Source organism: Antedon mediterranea, chromosome 1 (genome assembly GCF_964355755.1).
Source record: "Antedon mediterranea chromosome 1, ecAntMedi1.1, whole genome shotgun sequence".
NCBI lineage: Eukaryota > Metazoa > Echinodermata > Crinoidea > Comatulida > Antedonidae > Antedon > Antedon mediterranea.
In genome coordinates this window covers 13,254,786-13,279,289 of record NC_092670.1, presented here as the reverse complement: position 1 = coordinate 13,279,289, position 24,504 = coordinate 13,254,786, and the positions used below count along the sequence as shown (strand labels likewise).

General features: G+C 34.2%; 1 protein-coding gene across 1 annotated transcript in view; it reads right to left on the bottom strand.

The window, feature by feature from the left end:
- LOC140041787 (cadherin-23-like) overlaps positions 1-23,489 on the bottom strand; it is a 44,399-nt gene extending 20,910 nt beyond the window's left edge. Inside the window, exons 1-38 of the mRNA XM_072087656.1 lie at positions 23,394-23,489; positions 19,422-19,510; positions 18,665-18,784; positions 17,757-18,119; positions 16,732-16,848; positions 16,306-16,419; positions 15,705-16,133; positions 15,099-15,521; positions 14,415-14,840; positions 13,754-14,167; positions 13,316-13,429; positions 12,843-12,965; positions 12,282-12,701; positions 11,613-12,029; positions 10,984-11,406; positions 10,285-10,359; positions 9,945-10,087; positions 9,449-9,499; positions 8,948-9,127; positions 8,625-8,729; positions 8,184-8,309; positions 7,634-7,712; positions 7,224-7,333; positions 6,838-7,017; positions 6,303-6,452; positions 5,615-5,829; positions 4,966-5,215; positions 4,426-4,674; positions 3,821-4,075; positions 3,240-3,342; positions 2,902-3,032; positions 2,477-2,601; positions 2,165-2,264; positions 1,904-2,003; positions 1,402-1,652; positions 947-1,115; positions 634-779; positions 206-524 (exon numbers count right to left, since the gene is read on the bottom strand). Of these exons, the coding sequence (XP_071943757.1) occupies positions 206-524; positions 634-779; positions 947-1,115; positions 1,402-1,652; positions 1,904-2,003; positions 2,165-2,264; positions 2,477-2,601; positions 2,902-3,032; positions 3,240-3,342; positions 3,821-4,075; positions 4,426-4,674; positions 4,966-5,215; positions 5,615-5,829; positions 6,303-6,452; positions 6,838-7,017; positions 7,224-7,333; positions 7,634-7,712; positions 8,184-8,309; positions 8,625-8,729; positions 8,948-9,127; positions 9,449-9,499; positions 9,945-10,087; positions 10,285-10,359; positions 10,984-11,406; positions 11,613-12,029; positions 12,282-12,701; positions 12,843-12,965; positions 13,316-13,429; positions 13,754-14,167; positions 14,415-14,840; positions 15,099-15,521; positions 15,705-16,133; positions 16,306-16,419; positions 16,732-16,848; positions 17,757-18,119; positions 18,665-18,784; positions 19,422-19,503 (7,597 nt within the window). The 5' untranslated portion in view covers positions 19,504-19,510; positions 23,394-23,489. The remainder of the gene's footprint in view (positions 1-205; positions 525-633; positions 780-946; positions 1,116-1,401; positions 1,653-1,903; positions 2,004-2,164; positions 2,265-2,476; positions 2,602-2,901; positions 3,033-3,239; positions 3,343-3,820; positions 4,076-4,425; positions 4,675-4,965; positions 5,216-5,614; positions 5,830-6,302; positions 6,453-6,837; positions 7,018-7,223; positions 7,334-7,633; positions 7,713-8,183; positions 8,310-8,624; positions 8,730-8,947; positions 9,128-9,448; positions 9,500-9,944; positions 10,088-10,284; positions 10,360-10,983; positions 11,407-11,612; positions 12,030-12,281; positions 12,702-12,842; positions 12,966-13,315; positions 13,430-13,753; positions 14,168-14,414; positions 14,841-15,098; positions 15,522-15,704; positions 16,134-16,305; positions 16,420-16,731; positions 16,849-17,756; positions 18,120-18,664; positions 18,785-19,421; positions 19,511-23,393) is intronic.
- Positions 23,490-24,504: the final 1,015 nt, after the last annotated feature.

Genomic DNA, 24,504 nt, shown 5'->3' with positions numbered 1-24,504 from the left:
AAAGAATCTTAAGAGAGAGGTGAAAGAAGTTATCTGTGTTCCATTCTAGGCTGCAGGTTATTAATTTGGCATTCTCTTCCAACAGTTGCTGTATACAGAATTTGAGAGACTATACCTTCAAGCACAAAACTAGAAAGACACTTTGATATGATCCAAAACACATTACAATTGAACGAATACTGTGACTCCATTAAGCCATTCTTACCTGAATCTGAATCACTTGCAATAACTTCTGTTACAAATGTGCCTGGAGCCTCGCTCTCTGACACTGTTACATTCTGTATTTGAACAACCAAAATCGGAATATTATCATTGACATCTTGAACTATGATCCTTACATTCACTTGACCGATGTTTAGTCCATCTGACACACGTGCAGTCAGGTCATAGGATGCAACATCTTCTCTATCAAGTAGTCGAAGGGTTGTGATGGTTCCATTGTTGGAAGATATTGCGAAGATGCTATCAAAACCTTGCAATGAATAGGTTAAATCGTCACTTTCATCTAAGTCCATTGCTGAAATCTGAAGGAAAATTACATTGGAAGAAATGTAAAAATGAATGGAACTCTGGGAACAACATAAATGCTTTACTACATTATACTAACACTTTCTTATTTAAAAACAATTTTACCTGACCAACTGTGGTTCCGCTTGGTAAATTTTCTTCAACTGTGAAAACGTAGTCTGATTCATCAAACATTGGAGAATTGTCATTGATGTCAACAATTTCAAAGTTCACCTGAGCAAAAGGTGAAGCCTGACGCGATGGAAAACCATCTGAAATTTAAAAAAATAGCATTAGACTCTATTATGTATAATATTCATGAGATTTTGAATTCGATTTTGAATTTCCTATGCTCTATTGATTTCATAGCACATCATAAGTCATTTCTTCAACACCATAGATATACTATTTCTATGCTAAAACTGATATGGTTACATACTGTCTCTAACACTAACAAGGAGAGTGATGGAACTCTCTGACTCGGCATCAATTGGTCCAGTAGTAGAAATCTGTCCTGTCATGTTATTGATGGTAAAATAAGGACTCGGCGACAATATCTCATATACTAAGTCAGAATTAGGACCAGTGTCTGCATCCGTCGCTATAACCTGGTTAAAACAAGATTTGTTTCAATAACATTTATAATTGATTTAATACAATTGCAGAGCTTCCTGCACAGTTAGGCCTAACGGTTTCCTCTGTGACGTACATGTATCTTATTTGGATCAAGATATGGCATACAAGCCGTTGTGTATGTATTATTGATTAAATTTATATTTGAATTAAAAAATGTAAATAATTAGTATACTAGGTCTAGTTCTGTAGCTAAGCCACGCTCCATGTTAAATCTCAGGAGGCGTGCGTAAGATATTGAAGGTGAAACAGTTGAAATACCTGAGCTACAACTTCCGCCATTGAATTTTCTGTAATGCTAACATCATATGTTTGTTGAATCCATATAGGATTGTTGTCATTAACATCAAGCACTGTTATTGGAATGTTTACTAATTCAATGCGAGGTGATGCAGCACCATCGACAACTTGTACGGTTAAAGAATATGACGGGGTTCTCTCTCGGTCAACATTTCCAACCAATGTAATCTCTCCAGAAATTGGGTCAATTCTAAATATCTCAACAGAATTTTCTGAAAGATAATGATTTGGAAAATAATATTACACGCCTAATAATAAACATGTCTTTCTGCAATGTTAATTTAAAAGTGTAAACGTAACTGGGTTTAGAACTAAATAGGTTTCAACATACGTGTGGCATATGCCAACAAGAGATTAAAGTATAAGAATGTTTACTAAATTTCTGTCCCGTAATTTTTAAATATGCTGACGACAACCATTATTATATTGTATACATTGTTGAATGCAGTACTAGTATTTTTACCTATGTTTCCAGCAATGATGCTGTATGTAAGTTCTCCATTAACACCCGAGTCCATGTCCATTGCTGACACAACACCTATTGTACTTACTGGCATTCGATCCTATAGAAAAATTGAACCAAAAATGAGAAAGTTCCTATTCATTCTATGTTGGAAATTCAACAGACTCACTGCAGCATTAACATTTCAAGATTAGATTACATAAACAAACAGTGGTGTTGGTAAATTATGAGTGAAACATATTGGCAAGTTGACTTTCTTACTTCAGACACCTCAAAACTATACGGTGCATCAGTGAACTGAGGACTGTTGTCATTAATATCACCAACTGATACAACCACTGTTGCAGTAGCAGAACCAGTCCTGCATACACAACAACAAAAAGTAATCATTAATAAAAATAATTTTTGCCTTTATTCAAATAAGTATCAGGAGGTTTTGAAGCATTGTATTCAATCTGGAAAAGATTAACAAATTAATAATATAGTTTCCAACTTAAAATTCTATGATTATTAAATTTTTATTATGACAACAAATTTATGGTCATACATCTTTGGTCATACACAATTACTCACGCAGGCGAAACTGCAGGGGCGCTGTTTTCAGCTAAAATACGGAGTGTGTAAGATGGAGTGTTTTCATAGTCTAGCACAACAGATGTCGTTATTGCTCCAGTAGTTTCATTAATTGTAAATGCTTCCTGCAAGAAAAATGAAACATGGTAAATATAAAAATATCTATTAAGAATATACGTTGTCTTTCTTTAACCAGATGCATTATTGGATACTGAATGTCCGAGTGGTTAAAGCAGTGGCACGGCAACATATAGCCACACAATCCGCACAGGTTAAAGGATGCTCACCTTGTACAACAAGTATTTGTGCAAAAGAACGTTATCAGAGCATTCACTTCTGAGTCATGTGAACAGGGATGACCTTACCAAGGTGCTAAAAACTAATTTCTGGAGACAGCGTTAATACAAGAGCTGTTAATGACTTACCGGATTATTTCCGTCAATGAAAGAATATGTAATATCAGAATTTTGTCCAGGACTATCGATGTCAGAGGCGTCGACCTCAGCTACAAGGACACCTGCAGATTGCTGTTCTTCTGCAGTCACTGACTGAAATACTAATGATAAAAACATAAATAATGCAGGTATGAAAATCATACATTTTTTATTCGTATTTGAAAGCCAGCAATGTTAATTTTCTTCAGTATTTGTGGTTTTATATTATAGTACTTATCTAAAACTGTTGGTGCTAAAAGAGTTAAAGTGCTGGCATGCTCAGCTTTAATGTATTGTTGTATGTTGACTGATTTGTAAATATGACTTACTCCGCATAAACTGTGGGTTATTATCGTTGATGTCAGCTATAGTGATGCTAACCATAGCAGTTCCAGTCATTTCATCTGGCTGGGAGCTATCGATTGCTAATACCTTTTAAAATAAAACAACATTTCTATCGGTGAACACTTAAATGTCATTATAAGTATTAGCAATATAATGCGATGCGATGTCAAGAACGAAGACCTTCGTTCAGTTTAATACATTCATTGTTTCGGATGACTTAAAGGACAACTTTTCAAAGAACCATATTTTAACAACGTATTAGTAGGGATGTACATATGATTTCAGAACAATCGCGCTCACTATACAGCCATCGCCGTAAAATACTGTGACGTCACAAAGTGCTTGGCAAAATCTACCTCATGAGTTTTCACTGTTAACATACAAAAATAGGTACCGTCATTTCAATTGCTATTTTAACCTGTATTAGGCTTAAATTTACTAAAATGTTTAGTCTGGTAATTTGAAGGAACACTTCAACATCTAGATAGTCAAAAGAAACAATAACAAAATTCAACATTTATATGTTTACGATTTATTTAAAGAGTGATCTTGATTGTAGGCTTACCTGGAACTCAAAATTTCTATCTCCAGTTTCATAATCCAGATTTCTTACAGCAAAGATTTCACCAGTTGACTGTAAGATAGAGAAAGTGTTGCTTGGAGGGTCGATGTAGTACCTGAGAGATGGCGTGCCATACTGTGGAGATCTGTCACCATCACTTGCCACAACTTGTAATATACCCTGGCCAGGAAGAGTATTCTCATAGACGGTTTCCATGTATAATGATTGGTTGAACATTGGTGTGTTGTCATTCGTATCCTATAAAACAAAAATAATAACATATAAAATGACTTTATGTATTTTTATTTACAACAAGTATGAACAAAAAATACAACCAATACACTGGTTGTAGCTATTTCTTTATGTTTTGTAGTTTCGACAATATTTGGTTTCATGTGTATGGTTCTGTTGTAGAGAAGTTATTATTATTTGTTGTGTTATATATTATATTTCTGGAAATATAGGGATGTCTTTTTAAGAATGGTTCTACTGTAGGCTATTATGTTAAATGAGGCTATAAATAGAATTTGTAATTCTTTCGTTTTATGTATTTTATTACATTTAAACTTTATTTTGAGTAATTGTGTTTTTGTAAAATCATATATTACCAAAACAGTAATGTAAACATTAGTTATATCCGATAGGCCATCAGAATCTTCAGCAATTATGGTGGCAATAATTGGTCCATCTAAAACATCGTAATCAATGGGCGATGTCGTATAGATGTAGCCAACACCTGATATCGAGTCAATACGTAGGCCCATGTACTCCTGTACATTGATAGGGTTGCCATCTGGGTCGTTCACTACAAAGCTGTACACTGGTGGGTTGTTTGGGTCCATATCAGCATCTGTAGCCTAGATTCAACATTTCAATAAATAAAAATGATAATTAATTTAGATTTGCTAGAATAGCACTATTACAAATGTTAATTCAAGACAACTAGGAACCATTTTCAATATTCAATACCTAGGTTATACAGCAAAAAAGGGAATTCTTCAAATCACTTACCCTCTAGGAATTAAAATTAAAATTAAAATTGCACAAGATATATCAACAAAGTACTGTTATCAGTGAGCTATACGTTGATTAGTTTAGTTAGGATCTGGTTATTTTTGTCAATGTTAAATAGTTATATATTATCCTACCTGAAGTGTGTGTAGTGGGTTCGTCAAGTCATAATTTGCATTTTCAAAAGTGTTTACATCATAACGTAAACGTGGGAATTGCGGACTGTTATCGTTGACGTTTTCCACATTGACTGTAACTTGTGCAGTTGCTGTTCTTGCTGGATTCTTATTATCGGAAGCAACAACAGTGAAGATATATTGCGTCATTTCTTCATAGTCTAGGTTGTTTGTCGTTGTTATGTTACCAGTGTTAGGATCGATTGTGAAACTAGAATAAAGTAAAAACAAAATAATGATGTTTGATGGGCGAATTAACGAAAATACACTTTTAAAAATTAAATTTGTTTAGAATAATATTTTTAATTATGTTTTACGTATTTCATAAATGTATTGATTATTCTAAACATGATTTTATTTTGTGTGATCTGAGGTTGGTATAGTTTCACAGTTACCTCTCCCAATACCAGACTTAAGTTGATGTAAGCAAGGAGTCCTAAATTAATTTTTGTTTACATAAAAAAGTCGGATTACCAAGATTTCTTGGAATCTAGACATTATTTGCGCAAACCAAACGGTATCGGAAGAGTTAGCTGTATTTAATTTATTGTATTTGTGTTTTACGAAAGCATCAACATTAGTAGACCTAAAAACAGATAGATAAGCAAACCTGGGATTGGATGATATTCCGTAAGTGATTAGGTCACCGTCATTGTCCGTTGCTGTGACACGTAGAACGTTCTCACCGATTGTCACATTCTCCAGCACATTGATAAGATACGATTGAGGCGAAAAGAATGGAGAGTTATCGTTCTCGTTGATTAAGTTTACAAATATTGTAGATGAGGTTTCTCTTGTTGGATCTCTGGCATCCGTTGCATAGATCTTTAGAAAGAAAATTTAAAAAAAAAAATTATATATCATATCAACCTGAGATGTATATACCGAGATATTTCGTTGGATCTGAGGTTCACTCTGCCCACAGCCATTCGTCAGGGATGTACAAGTTCACCTGGGTAGCTCCCTATGCACTGGTTTCAGAAACTAGGGGTGGTCACAGGATCTCCAGTTGAAAATCCTTACCCGAGAAGACTTTATTCTAACACCAGAACTATGGTCGAGGAGGTCCTTGGTTTGCGGCGAAGTCGATATAGTTTGGTTTAATAGCATAATAACAATAATAATAATAATAATAATAATAATAATAAGATTTTTATAGTGCACATACCACTCTAGAGTGCTCAAGGCGCATATATTAAGCTCGTTGGTCTCTAATGAGAGGATAATCAATGGAGGCCTGACATATTGTGTGTGGTCTTTATTTGGAGGTATTACACAAGAATGGTGTTTTTACTTACCTCAACTGTGTAAACTGTACTAGTTTCGTAATCCAAAGTACTTTCTAAGCTTACAATCGGTGTAGTCTCACCCATTCCATTGCTAGGGGTGACACTAAACAAGTTTCTGTTGGGTCCTCTAAGACTAATTAAATACTCTGAATTTACACTCTGAAATAGAATAATATGGTATATTATTAGTTATACACAAGAAATAAATTGATAAGTTACTTCTTTCGTTGCCATTTTTGTCTGTTTAGGGATGATGTGCCATTGTGTTTTTGTATTCAATTTTCTCTGTCAATCTTTTTCTTTATTTGATTCATCCTGTTATTTGTTGGTCTTCCTGTTGTTGTTCATTTAGTCCCCTGTTTGTTTAGTTAAGAAGTTACAACACACTAAATTAAGGGATTTGGATAACAGTATCTGCGTATGTGGACTTATTTAACAACGCAATATTTTTTTAATCAAGAAATAGACATTCGTATTTTTTTAGAATATTGGCATGAGAGCTAGGAAAATATATAGCCAACTTTTCCAAAAAAATCAACCTTACCATATCGGGATCATTTACTGTTATACTAAGAACAAGAGGTGTGTTGCTAGGTGACAGTTCAGAGATGGTTGTAGTGTATGTTGGTGCGTTAAAAACAGGGTCGTTATCATTAACATCATCTACACGAATTGTAAATTCTGTGATGGCGCTGGCACCGCCTGTTGGTCCTACTTCTGTTGCCTGAGGAATTAAAAACAAGACGAAACGTTTTTGAAAATAATAACCAAATATTGCATGCTAGTCACAACTAGATAGTTTGATGCTGATTGGCTTATATTTGCTAACAAATAGCATTAATTTAAATAAAATGTATTGCTTAATATTGATTGGCTAGAAGTAAAGTATTCTTTGATTGGCTGAACACTGGTAATGTTAAGCAGTCTTACCCTGACAGTAATTGAGAAAACTGAAGGGTCTCCTGCCTCCAGGTCAATCATCTTGGACAATGAGATTTCTCCAGTCGTTGTGTTTACAGTGAAAAACTCATCATCGTTACCTAAATAAAAAAGGAAAATTGTTAATGCAAAGGCTATATGGTAAAAGTAATAATAATAGTAGCAGTATAATGGAATGATGAAAAAAATAAATAATTTTAGTTTAAAATATCTGACTAAATTCTTTCACTAAATATTTGACTATTTTTTCTCTCATCTTTCTGATTTTGTGTTGGACAATATAGTAGTTAGCACTATAACAATACAACTTTACTGTGGTATCATTACTTATTTCTGTTTAGCTGCTTTTAGAAAAGCAAAGAAGAATTACTTTATTCATTGCTAATAGATGGGATATTTACCTGCTGCAATGGTGTACTCAATAACATTTGGGTTGTCAACATCAGGATCTCTAGCACTGACGACCTGAACAACTGAATTCTTTAAAACGAATTAAGATTAAGAACAGTATAATTACAGGAATTCTCGTGAAAAGTCATGTTTATCAATACAGAGAGTAATAGAATATGTGGAGAGTTGAAAGAAGTGCATGTACTTAGAAGACAGTTACTGTACAACATTCATGCTAGACAAACAAACAAACTGCAGGATGAAAGTTCTTTTCTTTGCAATTGTGTATAAATTATTGTCTTTAATCTGAAAAGAATGATTAAGTCTCAGGTAGGCTTCTTAGGTAGTACGTAATATTCAGAAGGAGCCTGTTTAAATGGAACTGGTAAAATTAATATGACACTGTATAATTATCTTGTTTACCAATTCCAAGATTCCTTCTGAATGCTAATATTTCCATTACCCAAACGAACTCATGTGAGTTTTGAAATTGTCGTATTTTAAAATTTACAATTAACATGCCACTGGATGTGTTTTGATATTTAAAAGAAAAACTCTTACAACTCGTGTTTCCTCTGTAACTGTTGGTGAATATGGTAGGTTGACAAACACTGGGTCCGAATCTTGTACGTCTCCTACACGAATAACAACTTCTTCCTCACTTTCCATACTAGGAATACCACCATCCTAAAAAGAATGCATCAATAACATGAAGTATTGGTTCTGGTACTTTAGCTTGTTGGTTAAAAATAAGCTGTAGATTGGTGGTTAATGTGTTTCCTGTCTAATCTCAAGGTACATGGTAAAATGTTTAATATCTGAACCTACAACCAGAAACTGAGTGCCACTTCTAATTCTGACATAAAACAGTGCCATTACCAAAGCCTCATAAAAAGACTAATTCACTTTTGTTAAATTATCTTAACAGCTAACAAATGTAATCTCGCTATATTAGCAAATACACCAAATAATATTTATAACAAGGTCTTATATTATACTTACAGAAGCTTTAACTCTAAGTTGGTAGCTGGCTGATTCCTCAAAGTTTAACGTTGCAATCAAAGTAATGTTTCCAGTTGTTGGGTTTATTTCAAACAAATCAGAAGCCTGAAAAATGGGGATATACAGTTAGTAGTACAGCATTAATACTATTATAACTACACGATTGTCATCGTTAAGTTACATAACATTTTAAAGTAGAATTCTATTAAGGAAATACCTTCTGGACCAAACAATATCTGTGTCGTCTGAATATGACTTGATTATTTTTTAACTAATTTTTCTAAACATTAGTAACGCCTGACAACATAAGAAATATCATTTACCTCTACCAGCTCGTACATGATAGCTGCATTAATACCAGAATCGCGATCTGTAGCCTCTACAGTGAAGACAACACTACCAGGTGTTTGGCTTTCTTGAACGGTAGTGCTGTATGGGGTTCCGACAAAAACAGGAGGGTTATCATTGATGTCGCCAACAAACACAGTTGATTCTGTCACAACCTAGGTAACAAAAAATAAATAAAATATAGGAAATTATATAAGGAAACTAACTGATATGCAAATATACTACTATATTAATATGTAAATTACCTAGTATAACAAGAATTAGAGCAATATTTGTGTGATTACATACAGTATATCTCTTCCAAAGGGAATTGCAACTTTAAAAAAAAGAATACGTTACAGTACTTGAAAAAAACAAGACTATCTACACATTAACATAAGACATAACTGAGTCGAAAGAGGGAAAATAGCTCAATAATGTTTATATAAATCTACATTTTGTTTTTGATAAAAGTAGAGAGATTTTCTAATACTTACTGTTTCTCGACCGTCGCTGACGGATACGAAAATAGTATACATATTTACATCCTGAAATAAAACACAAAACATATATATATAGTAAATATTATAAGGTGTTTAACATAATAAATATAAATAATATTCAGTGCTACATAAAGCATAAGTTATACATAGTCAACACTAGCAAATTTTTGTTTTCAAATGTAGCTCGAGTTTGGAAGACTAAAGTTTGCTAATGTCGACTTTTGAATTGTTTTCTGCAGATTGCCAAAGTTTGTTAACTGATCTATTCTCAAACTGCACAATCGGAGATTCTGAATATGAGAAATGCATGCCATCAAACTTAACAATTCATATCATATTAAAGACAAATCTTACAAAACCAAAGACTATACTATAAATATATATTGTATAAAAACTCAGATATTGTAAAATTGATATGATATTAGCTGTGGGTCATATTATTGTCATGTACTTGATACTGTGGAGTAAGTAATCACTGAATACTGAATACCTCTGCGTCTAAGTTTGTTCTGAGTGTAACATCTCCTGACATCGAGTTAACTTGAAAGAGGGTGTTGGCCTGGTCACCGACCAGACCGTAAGTAAGCACATCACCCTCATTGTCACTTCCTTGCATTGTGTACACAACCGTACCTTTAAAAGTAAATGATATGTGCTATTAACCTTTACTAATGCTTCATACAATGTCCTGGGTTCGAATACTAGTTACAGTATGTATCAATAATATAAGTAAATGCTGTCATGCCCACGACTTCCAGAATTTTGGGTTTAAAAAGTTTCTGTCTTAATCTCATCTCTCATTTGACGAAATGTTTGAAAATGCATATTACCAGCTAATGAACTCTCAGAAATCACAACGTTGTTGAAGTCACCTCCTGGTAGGAAAAATGGAGCTGTATTTGGTTCTGCAAAAAAAAAAAAACAGCATGCATATTAGTTTTCAAGAAAATCAATTAATTGTTGATATAAAATCTTGAGTAAGTTATCTGTATCTTCAACTTTGGCGGAAATATTAAACATCATCATCTCTCTTCACGAGAACGTAATTGATTAATATTTCAATCACTCTATCACTCTACTCTACATGGGAGAAACGGTCAGAACTTAAATCTCCCAATATATAGATTGTTTTTCTTTTGTATTGTTGCTTTTATATATTTGTATTTAGATTTGTAAATAGTATAGGCCTACACCTGTGATAACAACTATAGGTCTTCAGTACCTGATGTTGAAACACAATGGTTTGTAATGTAAACTCTTTACTATATTTTATGTTTATTTTTATATACCTCTTTATCAACTCAAACCTATGATACTGTAGGACAATTTAATACAGTACCTATATTACCATGTTGGTAATGATTTTTCTTTTATATTTTTGCAAACAGTTTAAAAACCTGTATCCGTCATATAATGTATTGTTTTGATGTATTATGTTAAATTGGATGCACCACTTCTGTGTGTGCCACCGATGCAAAGGTGTCATTTCCTAATAAATTATTATTTATTATTACATCATTAAATAATACCTTCGCAGCTGACAGGTCTACAGCTAGTTAAAGTTTCATCACCAGGAAAGCCTTCAAGAGTGAAGTCTGGATTTGCTGAATCACTCCTTGACAAACGTGTACATAAGTATGGAATGTCTGCACAGGTCAAAGTTGAAAGGTCAAGCGATGTCATCACATTCTGCAGCAAAACAGATGAGCCTGCCAATAGACTTGTACCACTCTGTCCACTAGTAAGTTGTACGACTTGGTCAATTGCATTATTTTTAATACCACTTTGATCAGAACTTGAGAATAATTCTACACTCCAGAGGTTTGTACCCTCAATACTTGCACCTTGAGGGTAAGAATCAACAACAAGGTCAAAAGTAAATGGGCTGTTAGCTGATCCTTCCTGAAGTATTCCAGATGTAGCTGCATAAGATGTACTAGTAACAGCAACACCTGTTAAAACAACAAAGAATGGTCAAGAATGATAATTTTAAATAAATAATAAAATATTATAATATAATACAGTATAAAATATAAAACTACAGTCAACTTTCTCAAAGCTATATTCCAAATGTTTTAATTTCCGGTAGATTTTCCCTACCCTGGGATCACTAATTATTACCACTAAGAATTTGACATTTGAGACATGTATATCGTACCTCTGCATGTGACTTCTATGCATGTTTCAAGGTCACTTGATTCTTCAAGCCTATAATTAACAGAAGGTGCATCTCCTCTTCCAAGTTCAATACACATATAAGAGACATTGGTACACAGAACACCATCGAGGCTCATAGATGCTGCGATGTTCTGCATAATTGCAAGATCTCCAGCATTGATACCTGTGGCAGCTTGGGTTGCATTTAGCTGGATGCTCTGACGAGCTTGTGATGTCCCAGAACCGTCATTGCTGCTTGCAAAATAAGCTGTAAGTTGCCAGAGACCAGATCCTGCAGCACTGCCGGCACTTCCACTGCTAGCAATGTCTAAATCAAAGTTGATGCCTTGAGATGAGGTACGCTCAATTACTGGGAATCCTGAAGGCAGACTGCTGCTAATGCTTGTAATTTGAACACCTAAAGACAATAATATCATAATTGAAGTTCGTAACGTTTATAATTAGGGTTTGAACAATGTATTTACAAAGATTAATCCATCACATAAAAAAAAACATTTGTTTAAAACTAAAATCTGCTTATACTAAACATGTATAATTAACTAGGAGATTTTCAAATAAAAATACATTCTGGGAGTGTTAAAAAAGATGATGTGTGCATTAGAAAATTAGAAACAAATCATTTGATAAAATTAACACTATTCAAACCTACCAATACAATTGACGGCAACACAACCAATCAAAGAGCTGTCTGAAGGAACCCCTGTTAAGATGAAATCTGGTACCGGGTTATCTCCTTTCTGAATCTCCACACACAAATACTGGCCATCTGAACAAACTCTATTACTGAAGTTAAAATCAAAGCCAACACTACTAAACGTTGCCATTGAATTCGCCGCGATACCAGTTGATGCTTGTCCACTGGTAAATGTGATGTCTTGTTCGGCATAACGGTCACCACCAGAAGAACTACTACTTGAAAAGACTCTTCCCTGCCAGAGACCAGATCCACTAGCCGAGGCACTCGTGGCTGTAGAGGTCAGGGATATGTCCAATAGGAATGGGTTGACACTGGTACTTTGTCGCAATGCTCCTGACCTCAGGATTAGATTTGTAGCCGATATTTCAACTCCTAAAATCAAATCACCAAAAAATACATTTAGCGCTCGAAGTTTACTGGTGGTCAAAACGCTGTTCAATATGATTGATTAGTGCACATGCGCTGGTTTTAAACGTTCTGTTTGCATCAAACTAAAATTTACAATATACTTACCAGTATCAACCTGACTACAAGTAGCACCAGTAAAGCCGAAGGTGCAAATGCAAGTAAACCTATCTAACTCATTCACACATTGTCCGCCATTAGCACATGGGTTTGGATTACAATTGTCAACAACTAAAAATAAATTTGAAAAATGTATTTTATTTTAAATAATATCTATAAACTGTAACTACAACGATAACAACGGTCACGGTATTGTCTGGTGGAGGAGCGAGGTATGTTGATATGCCAGTTGCGCTCCATCTGATTGCATATACAAATACGCATCGCCAATCAGCTTGCATAACACGTCATGTATAACTGTCACTTAAATCTATCACAGATGTTTAAAACGTAGCTTATTAAGGTCTATGATAAAATTTATTTTGTGAATGAGATAACAGAATTCAATTAAGTGAACAAAATACAGTTTAGTTGAGAAAGAACAAGAACACATCAAATATATAATTTAATTAACATATTACTTTGTGTACAGGTTCCTCCAGTCCAGCCGGGGGCGCAGGTGCACAAGAAGGATTCACCAATTTTCGAGCATACTCCTTCATTTTGACACGGAATAGCATCACACGCATTAAATTCTACAAATCAAGAAAACATTTTTCATTAAAACAAAGAAATAAAGGAACAAATCAGTTTATAAATGATATTTTTACTGCTAATCGTCAAAGAGAGACAAGGTGCCATGTGTCATATCCCAATAATATTTGAAAATTGTTAAAGTGATTTCTGGGTAAAGATTCCACCCTCAATGCTTGCAATTTACATAAAATAAACTTATTCAAATTATTATTTTTTTAATTTTGAATTTCTTTATTCCTTAAAAAACCTACAATTTCATGTTTAGTGATTTATATTATTAAAATTAAAATTTATATTATTTTAATAATATAATATTTTCTTACGTTGGCATGTGATGCTGACACACGATGTAGTACTTCCCTCTAGGGTGAAATCAGGTACAGATGCATCAGCCTTTTGCAACTCAAAACACAGAAACATTACTTCATCGCAACTGTTTACCCCAGACAGATCAAAGTTGAATTGCAGTTGGTCAAAGAATGCCTGTCCACCAGCTGCTAGTGAGATGGCTCCTTGTGCCGCCGACAGTGATACCTGTTGTTGAGCAGCACGTACACCACGTCCGTCCTCTTGGTTGTTAACATATGCAGTGATGTTCCAGAGTCCTGAGCCTGCAATACTTGCACCATCACTTCTAGCGTTGATAGTCAACTCACAGAGGAAATTGTTAGAGCTGTATCCATATTGAACAGGAAGTCCACTAACAATTCTTGGAATCAACGTGGTTACAATGACACCTAGAATAATGTACAAACCATGTTTTTATTCAACTATAGCAGAGCGCTATCACGAGAGCAGTATGGCGTAATGGTAAGAAATATCTGATTAGCATGTGAGAAGCACGGGTTTAAGAACTATAGTATATTGAATTTCTGAAATATTTAGAAGCAATAGATAATAAAGGAACGAATCATTGGAATAAAGCCATGAAAAATGATGGCAACTGGAATGAAAAATGAAACGGGATACAATATATAGACCTACCATTGCACTGCACAGCAGTACAACTCGTCAACACATCATTGCCTGGAAGTGGTTCAAGTGTAAAGTCTGGAGAAGCATCAGGTCCTTTATCAACGCTCACACACATGTAATTTATCTGGTCACACTTTGTACCATTCAAATTAAAAGATGTCATTAGCCCCTGAAGAGATGAAGAAGAACCAGCAATGTTGCCAACGCTGGACTGCTGGAGTGTTAGCGGTAAAGTGGACCAACTGTAGCGATTACCACTGCCATCGGAAAAGGAACTTGCAAATGACATCACCTGCCACAACCTGATTCCACTGACGCTTCCACCAGACACTCTTGTTGTAAAAAAGCTCGAGAAGTCAACGGAATGGCTTAAGCTTCTTTCAATAAACACTGAACCAGTATCGATGGTGAAGAATGTATTAGTAATTTGAACACCTTAATAAAAAAATAGATTATAAACAGTATTAATGTATCTGCATGAGTTTTTTCAAACCAAAAATATAGGTGGTTATTTCGCGAGTGGTTACTGTGTTACATTTCTGAAAATAAAATTAATTGTTCTTGTATTTTCTTATGGCTTTAACAATATTGTAAACACAAACTTCAGGTACAAATGTTAACAGACAGCAAAATGTGAGTAGTGTCTCCGAAAACATCACATAAAGCAAAAAGAGTTCTTCCATTCATTCCTACCTATACACGGAACAGGAACACAAGTTGTCAGTATCGATTCATCAGGAACACCAGTAAAAGTGAAGTCTGGTATTGCAGAATTCCCTTTCTCAACTTCAACACAGAAGTATGGAACCTGAGGACAGATAATCTGGTTGAGGTTAAACGTTCCTTGTAAGTTGTTAAAGACGGCAAGTATTCCAGCGTTTACTGGTGTGTTCCTGTGTTCTGGGGTTTGAGTAGCTGTTGTACTTGATACACGGTCACCCAACCCATTAGAAGATGCACTTGCAAACATGGTAAATCTCCAGAGATCGGTTCCACTGACACTACCTGCTTCTGCAACTGACTCCAGTTCTAGATTGAACTGAAGAGGTTGAGATGATACTCCTTCTCGAAGTGCAGACGTCAAAAGGCTCAGGCGAAGTCCTGATATTTCAACACCTATATAATAGACAATAATAAATAAATGTCAAAGTTATTCAACATTACATTCTGTTTCAATACAGAAAGAAAGCTGCTTGGCTCTGAATAAGCAAACATGAAGTACAGTTCACGGGAAGACTCTTTGAACATTAACTGGTCTCAGTTTCTATAACAGTAATAAGGTAATGTGGTATATTGTACCTCTGCAATTAACTGCTGCGCAGTGCCAAAGTGCAGATCCATCTGGAGAACCAACCAGTTCATAATCCACAGAAGACTCCGCTCCTCTGCGCACTATCACACACAAGTATCTATACTCCGAGCATGAAGTAACGCCAATAGTTGTCGTTACTGCAACATTGGTAAATCTAGCTATGTTTGGAGGTTGCCAAGCAGTGTTAGCCTGTAAAGAGGTCAGTATACTTGAACCAGACCCGATGACGTTGCCATTGCCATCATTGAGATTACTATAGTAGAAATCAAACGACCAGAGATTGGTGCCAGTAAACTGGAAAGATGATGAAGCTGGTGTGAGGTTAATGTTGACTGTAAACGATGGTTGAGATGTTCCTTCTCTAACAGGGTCTCCGCTGATTATTGTTAGATCTGTATCTGTGATAATCACCCTACCTGATATTATGGAAATAAAAGATAGGTTAATAGCGATAAACTTGTGCCAATGTATATTACAAATGCGTGAATGAGGGCAAAAGAGGTATCTTTAAAACAAATACTACTATTTCCAATTGCTTTCCACGTACTGTATACACTCGTCATCATGTTAGCGAAAAAGAAAACTTACCCATGTCACACAGGTCTCCGGTCCATCCATCATCACACAAGCAAAAATACTCCGTCAGTGATTGCATTTGACAGGCTCCATTTAAACAAGGATTTGGCAGACACGGATCAACAGCTGAAAATAAAATGGAACTCGTTCATATGACACAGATAACGGCCTATTAAATATAATTGATTGACAGCACAAAGACAAATCATAAATGGTTACTTTATTTACTATAAAGTCAAAGTAAATTAGTTAATTAATTCCATCAATTCCATATTTTTTAAGCACGTATCAATTACAGTCTTGTGGAATTCACATACTTGACGAACCAAACTACTTTTGTTCAAATGATCCATCTACTGATGTTATAGTGCCATTCGGGGCTATACCCACCCTCACCAATGGTCTCATAATATTATAATCTTAAGTAGCAATACTCACGTGTTGAACAATTTATACCCTGCCATTCACTGGTACAAGTACAGTCATAGTTGTTCGTTGGTAGATGTTGGCATGATCCACCATTCTCACATGGGTTTGTAGCACATGGAGACAAAGCTTAGAATAGATACAATAATTATGTCAAAAATGAGAAAATAGTAATAACTTTGGTATATGGTGTCATTTATAAAATAAAGGACCGAATCATAGTAAAACAACGTTGCTTTCAGTATGGCGTATAAGAGATTCTAGACTAACTCCACCATGATGGTCTATGGAATGCTCTACCGAGCTCTATCAGATTTTGCAAAACTGTTGATACTTTTTAAAAATTATTAAAAACACATTTATTCATTAAGGCATATGGAAATCATGAGGTTTCTTAAAGTTCTAGAATTGTATAGTATACTTTTTCCTGACCAGCATTATCTTTGGGGTGCCTCTGTCTTGGTCTCTGAGCACCCGGTCGTCTGTGGCAAGGCAAATGTGTATCCTGTTCCTTTGTTTGGTCACCTAGGTAGGGGTCCGGGACCGCGACAGAACGAGAACGGATGGGGACCCTCCAAAGAAATTGCATTTTATTTGTCGGGCATTTGTATGATTTGTTTAATTTTTTTGAATGCGCCTTGAGCACTCTTGAGTGGTATGTGCGCTATAAAAATCCTGTTATTATTATTATGATACCATACGAATAGATATATTACTTTAATATGAAAAGACAGGCATGCGTACAGTGTTATAGCAACATGAAGGTGTTGTAACAACAGTGTTAGGCTATAACAACAATAAGGAAACCAGGAAGATGTGGATGTATGAAACATCGGATTAAATTAAAAATTATCTTAACTTAATATCAGACAATATTTTTTGACAATATCAAACATAAGGTAATTATTTACAAAGAAAGGAGGAAGTTTTAAAGCCAAGATAAAAAAAGAAATAATAGTTGATATGCCTAAATATTGAAATATTTCATCTTATGAGTTTCTATTTATCAATACTGTATGAGTAATTGTTAGTCTTACTTGATTCATATGAGAGTGTCCATCCCAACAAGTTTATATTCTTATCTGACGTGAACGATACCACTAATTGATTCGTGTCAAGCGTAATAGGTCCTGGAGGTGGCTGATAAAAATCAGAGAATATAAGGTTGGCGGGTACGTTTGTATCTGGCTGTCTGGTGTCAATAAAGAACGGGTCTGGGGCTATCTCCACGTAATCCTTGACAAGCTCAATTTCCAGATGCCCGAACGTTAGCGTCAACGATGACGCGTTGGCGACGCGAATGTTGTAGAAGCAGAATAGTCGTTCAGTATAGTTGGAGGGATAGTTTGGTGACGCCACTGTTCCGGATGGCGTATATGAGTCATATCCACAGTCATTGGCTGAAAGTTCAACAAAATTATGTCATATGTAGATTCCAATCATATTTTTAAAAAGAGAGAAAATGGGAATATAAGTGAAATTGGGTGGATTTTTAACCTTTTAGTAGTCATAGGGCGCTTTAAGTGCAATTATCACTGTGTTATTTTTATGTCTGAGGACCTCAATGGAAATAAGTTTTCTTTTAAACTTTCTTGGGTTATTCCTCGGTTTATTCTATTAATATTGTTTTTTTTTTCTTTGTATTTTTTAGTGAACCGAATAAAACTGAACTGAACTGGACTGATGCTAAAACAATAATAAAGGTTCACACAGTGGGATTGAAAAACTAGATAGAAGAGCATTGTTTCTCATGAACATTGGTTTCTCGTAAAATTTCTGCATTTTCACAAGGACGATCAAAGTGTATTGATAGAAACGTCAAGAAACTTTTCACAGAATGTACTATGTACCAAAAACTTTATTTCAATGTAATAATATCGTTATATATATTTTCGTATATTCGTGTAAACAGGTCTTAAATCTATTAACGTGAAAAAATACTTACAAGTAGATTGTTCACATTGGGCACCATTGAATCCGTAAGCACACAGACAAACGTACCCAAGGGGATCTACGACAGAATCCACACAAGTTGCTCCATTTCGGCACGGACTAGAATCACAAGCTGATAATAAAATAATAAAATGGTGAAGGGTAATTAGGTAAATTGAGTAAAAAAAATTAGTTTTAGAAATCATACAAATTACCATGGTTTGTTTAGGCTGAGACAACAACGGTTTGGGCCTACACTTATTGATTGATTTTGTTTCAAAGCACAATCAATCAATCAATCAATACAACTGTATAAAGCTGTGTCTACACTATCAATGTTCATGGGATAAAAAATTGATGTGCCCATATATGGACATGATTATGTTATATCACTACCATATTTGGGCATATCACTACCATAATTGGGCATATCACACTTTAAAAAAAAATCTGGTTTGATAGTGTAAACAGAGCTTAACATCAACAAACAATGTTTTATATTATTGTTTTCTTTTCCCTTCGATTTATTAGTTATTGATTTTAAGATTGAAAAATGTATAGCTTCTAAATAATGCCGATTATTTGTTACGTCTAGGCCTAATATTAATTTTGAATATTCTGTAATGCTGGCGGTATCATTACATTAGGCATACATCACGTGTATGCTAATCTTACTGAGTGCTGTGATTCTAAACTACATAGCCTACATTTTTGCTGCTGCATATTTATTTCTCTCAATAATTTCTTCCAAAAATCTCACTGTGACTTACCGCTTTGAGCAGAAGAGTATTGTAAGCAGACACATATAATTCCTACAAGTGCCACACACGGTGCACTTCGGTACCTCACCATACCTGATCTGAAAATTGTCAATACATAATAGATTCAACAAAATGAATAAATACAATAGCTGTTAATGAAATTAAAAATACGAACTTTATAATAAACAATTCAATTCAAAAATATATGTGATTGAAGTTACAAAATACAAGAGTTAAAATCCACATAAACAACCATATGCACCTTTTAAAAAAAATACGTTATTTTATACAAATAACTTTCTTCCTCGCCAAAACCTCTCCCATCTCCTCCACTTTCATTTAAAAATGTAAGATAATGTTGTATAATATCAACTAGTTAGACCTACTACAGTTTATGTTTAAACTTCCCTCTCCACACTTCCATTCCCAAGGTAAATAATAATACAATAATATTAAATCTAGACCAGCTAACTACAGTTACTTTTATTGAAAATTCTCTTAATTCGCTTGATTGAAAACATTGATAATCTAAAATATAAAAGCGAAAGATATTTCGTTTTGCTAAAATCAGGAAGACACAAGAAAATGTGATACCAAATACCAAGCGTTTTAGTGTGACTTTACCATAATACTAATAACAATACAAGTCAAAGCCCTCGGATACCCCAGAATTCGACTATCAATTAAGCTCGCTTAAAATATTTCACAAACAATTATATGTCCTTCTACAACTATTATTCCACGCATAAGGCACTCCCAGATATTTGTTTTGCGTTCACCATTTTCATAAAAGTTATTGTGCGAAGGCGTTAGAATAATTGTCTGGTTGCTCCTGGTTCAGTGGGCACGGGTTACCGTGCATTCGCACTAATAATTTAGATGAAAAGAATTTCTTTCAATAAACATTAATATTGTCATTAACATAATATCCAAAACGTTATTTGATACATTGTACAAAGTTATTAGCCCGTAATGTACGTCAATAAGTGATACAACTTTTAAACATAGAGTTGCGACTTCCAATGTACAAAGTTACTGTAGCGTAACTAAACTCTTCAGTTGCTTTGAGTTAATACATAAATACAGAGATTTGGTTGTGGCCTATTATAAAGGTATCAGAATTGTGTGTTTATTGAGTAAACATCGATTCAAAAAGTCAACGTAAAATGATAGCATTCAAGTACCCTCCTGAAGATATGGAAAAGAAAGGAAAAAAAATAAATATGTATAATTCTCATTTTAAATATATTATTATGATCGGTCACGTTTTTATACAGCGAAAGGTGTGGGTTATTGACTTTTACACTTAATTGTATGTAGGCCTACGTTTGAATCACACAGTAGGCTACCATTTGTCAGTATTCCGATCAGACAGCTAGTTTAATATTATGTTACTGGTTTTCGGTCAGAGTTACCCAGTCTGCTAGTTATTTAGTCACCAATCCGTTAGTGTTTCGGTTAATGAGAAATAGTTATCCAGTCATTAGTTAGTGTGTTAGTCAGGTAATCAGGTATCCGATGTATCTACCTTGGCAAACAGTTACAGTATAAAAACAATCAATCACTATATGTAATCTATGCATGTCGATTCTTATAATATTATTAGTTTTTTATGACCTACGTTTCTATGATTAAAATTCCGTTTGTTATAGATAGTATGGTAGTGGACTATACAATGTATTACTAGACCTAGTAATATTTTGGTTAGGCCCTATCTATAAATACGTCATCAAAAACGAACCCACTATGTACATGGACATAAGTATGTCTTGCCTCAAAAGGTAAAATAACATAATCAATATACAGTATAACACTCTGAAGATCATTTTGTACAATATTAATGTTTATGATAACTTTTGTACTTAAAAGGCCTACAATATACAAAAAATACCATACATCACATTTATTGCAAATTGTGTCAACTTCGACTTAATTTTCAAAGAGTCAAGGCTAATAATTGTTCGATGGTGGTTTTGGCGTTAACTGCATCATATAAACTATAATATAGCAATTGTTGTGGTTTTAACAATAGTAGTTTGGTATTCAAAGCCTGACATACGTATGGAATTTTGCAATAGATTTTCACGATGATATGATTCTATTATATTCTTTTGCTGCAAAATAGAAAAATAGGAAATTTCCACAAATATATTTTTAACGTTACTTCCAAACCAAACGATTATTTTTATTTCATAAAATGTGCATTAGTGTTATCCACCCTGCAAATTGGCAAGTTTCAGTTTCAGTAATAAGTAATAAATTGGATATAAAAACATGATGAAACGAATTCATAGAAGAAGTCTAGAAATCAATAGTGTTTAACTGTTCGTGTTTGTGTCTTTTTTATAAGCGAAATAATTTATTTTATTCTTGGCAAAAGTGAATTTAATCAACACCTTTGTTGTTTTATATTCAATTTCTCTCTCCCTCTCTTTCATTGGGGCAGCCAAATTTATTTTTCCAAAATTTCAATAACATTAACAATCAGTTTTTAAAGTACGGTTTAAAATATAACATGACAACAAAAAATGTACATTAGGCATACTTCCATGTTTCTATAGGCCTAGTGCATTTGTAAAAGAACTTACTTTAAAATATACATTGATTTACCATTTTGGCGCATAATTATTATATATTCAAGCAACTTATTTATGCCTATATGTCGTGGACAGAAATATTCCCTTAGTGACTGCACCGACAGAAGCATTAGTAACATTTAAGTCCACAACCCATTGCCACGACATTGTTTGTGGAATGCGCTATATAAAAACATTAAAATTACTTGCATCATATTAGGCCTATGTTATACCCACTAAGCTTCAACAAGAAGAACATCTTGCCGAAGGCACACTGGAATGTATTGTTGCCAGTGTGCCAATGTTCTTTTGTAAGAAGCATAACAATTGTTCTACGACACATATGATACACAGTGCAACCCTATGACACATATATTGACAGAGTACACACAAGTAACAATTACATACACGTTTAAATAAATGTTAATGGCCTCCAGTAAATCGTTTTTCTGTCATTTTAGTTTACTACACGACAAAACTAGTTTAATGACAATCTTAATTCTACATATTGTTATGTACCGACTTGCATTCAAATAATCATTAGGCATAGTTACAAAATAGCAAGTACCCTCTCGCAAAAACAGTGACTGACAGACAGAACCTTGACATCTCAACTTTAGGCCTAAATGTAATTATAATTTCGTCCATTTTCTTAACCGTTTGGAGGAATGTATAGGTCTACATGTGTATTTTATGTAGGGCACACAGATCAACAGCTTTGCGTCCTATCTGATGGACGCGGTATTGAGACAGTATAAAGAAAAGTATCATGAAGATACAGTAGGCCTAACAAGCAATATAACACAGACACGTATTGGACCCCTCATGTATGCTAATCAAAGTCCTTACAATTACGCCAAACCGCTCTCTAAGCTTACTTACAATTAGGCCGGACATATAGGACATATTTATTGAAAATTCTGTAATATTGAGTTTACCTTTGAATATTGTATTTATAGTATATGGTATTTTTATACCTCCATGACTATACTATACTAATAATATAATGAATGAGGCCTAATTTAATGACAGTAGGCTCCTACTTACGTATGTCTACAATTCGTCTTTTACCGTTTACGGATGAAGATTGCACTATCATGTTGCGTAATTACATACATATTAGGGCCTAGTAATGTTTTCCCAGCAAGATATCGATTAGCATAGAAAAAGTAAATTATCAGGTGTTGAATTCCACAGCAAACAAAAATGGTATCGAGAAGTATAGAAAATATCCCTCGACTGAGGAATCATTCCCTGATTAAGATTATGGACGACTGTCGTAATTTAATTCTATTTTTTCCGAAAATTACTTGCCGATCCTTGATTGGTAAATTACTTGACCATGGTCTAGGCTTCAAAGTGGCAGAAAAGTTGTGCCAAAAGGGAACGTATTGTCGTTACTTACCGGTACAAACACCTTGATTCCAAATATAATGTAGGCCTAGTTAATGATTTTCCACCAATATATTTAAATTATTGTTCCTTATTAGTAGACTATTAGATCATGATTCAGGCTTCGAATGGCGAAGTCCTAAAAGGGATCTGAACAGTGGATTTTAAACCCAACTAAGCATGACATTTTATTCTAAGACCTTAGAATACGAATATAAAAGGGTGTGCTGGGACAATAAGTATTTTAACGGGTAACAATACACAGTGTGTCACTTGAATAAAGTATGTAGGCTGAAGTATTACAAACTGAAAAACAATAGAACGATCCATTGCCGTGCTGTGATAGTCTCATATTCAGGATACACACACAAAATATTTAAAAAAACAATCAAGGATTGTTATTATCACAGATTTTGTTTGTCAAATGTAAAATTTGAGGAATCATTCTAAATGTTGAAGTTAAGCTTGAGGAAAATCAAAATATTATTGCCATTAACAATATAATTATTTTATAAAAAGCTCATAAAAATATATTCTGATTTACGTGTTCTTAAATAAATAGAAAAATAGTACTTAAAAGAAAAAAGCGAGTTCGAAAGTCAAGAAAGGTCTAAGGCCAGGCCGAGATTTTGTTTTCGTACATGGGTTCGAACCACATACATCGACATGTAAAGTCCATAGTTTAATCCATTCTACTACACAGACGGCTCGACAGAAAGCGTTTTTGCATTAGTGAATTGTATTATTTTTATATTTTTTTATACTGACATCTTTTTATTTTGAGTTTTTAATACTACTATTTTTAAATTTTGGTACAGTATTTTTCAGTTATTACTGTACTACTTAAATTGTTTGTCTTTCTTTTCTTTTTAATTCATTGTGTATTGCATAAGTGACGTATGACTACGACAGCGATCGAGTCGCCGGTTGACTAGTTTTTATTTTGTATCCGTTTTATTTATTTGTGTCTGTTGAATCTGTATCTGTATACAGAACGCACCGTGTATGAACGGGTGCCACCTAGGTGTAGTTTCAATAAAATTATTATTATACTGTAGTTAGATCAATTCTTACGTCACACCTTGTGGATATGACTAATGCATATTCATAATTCACTCAAGTAT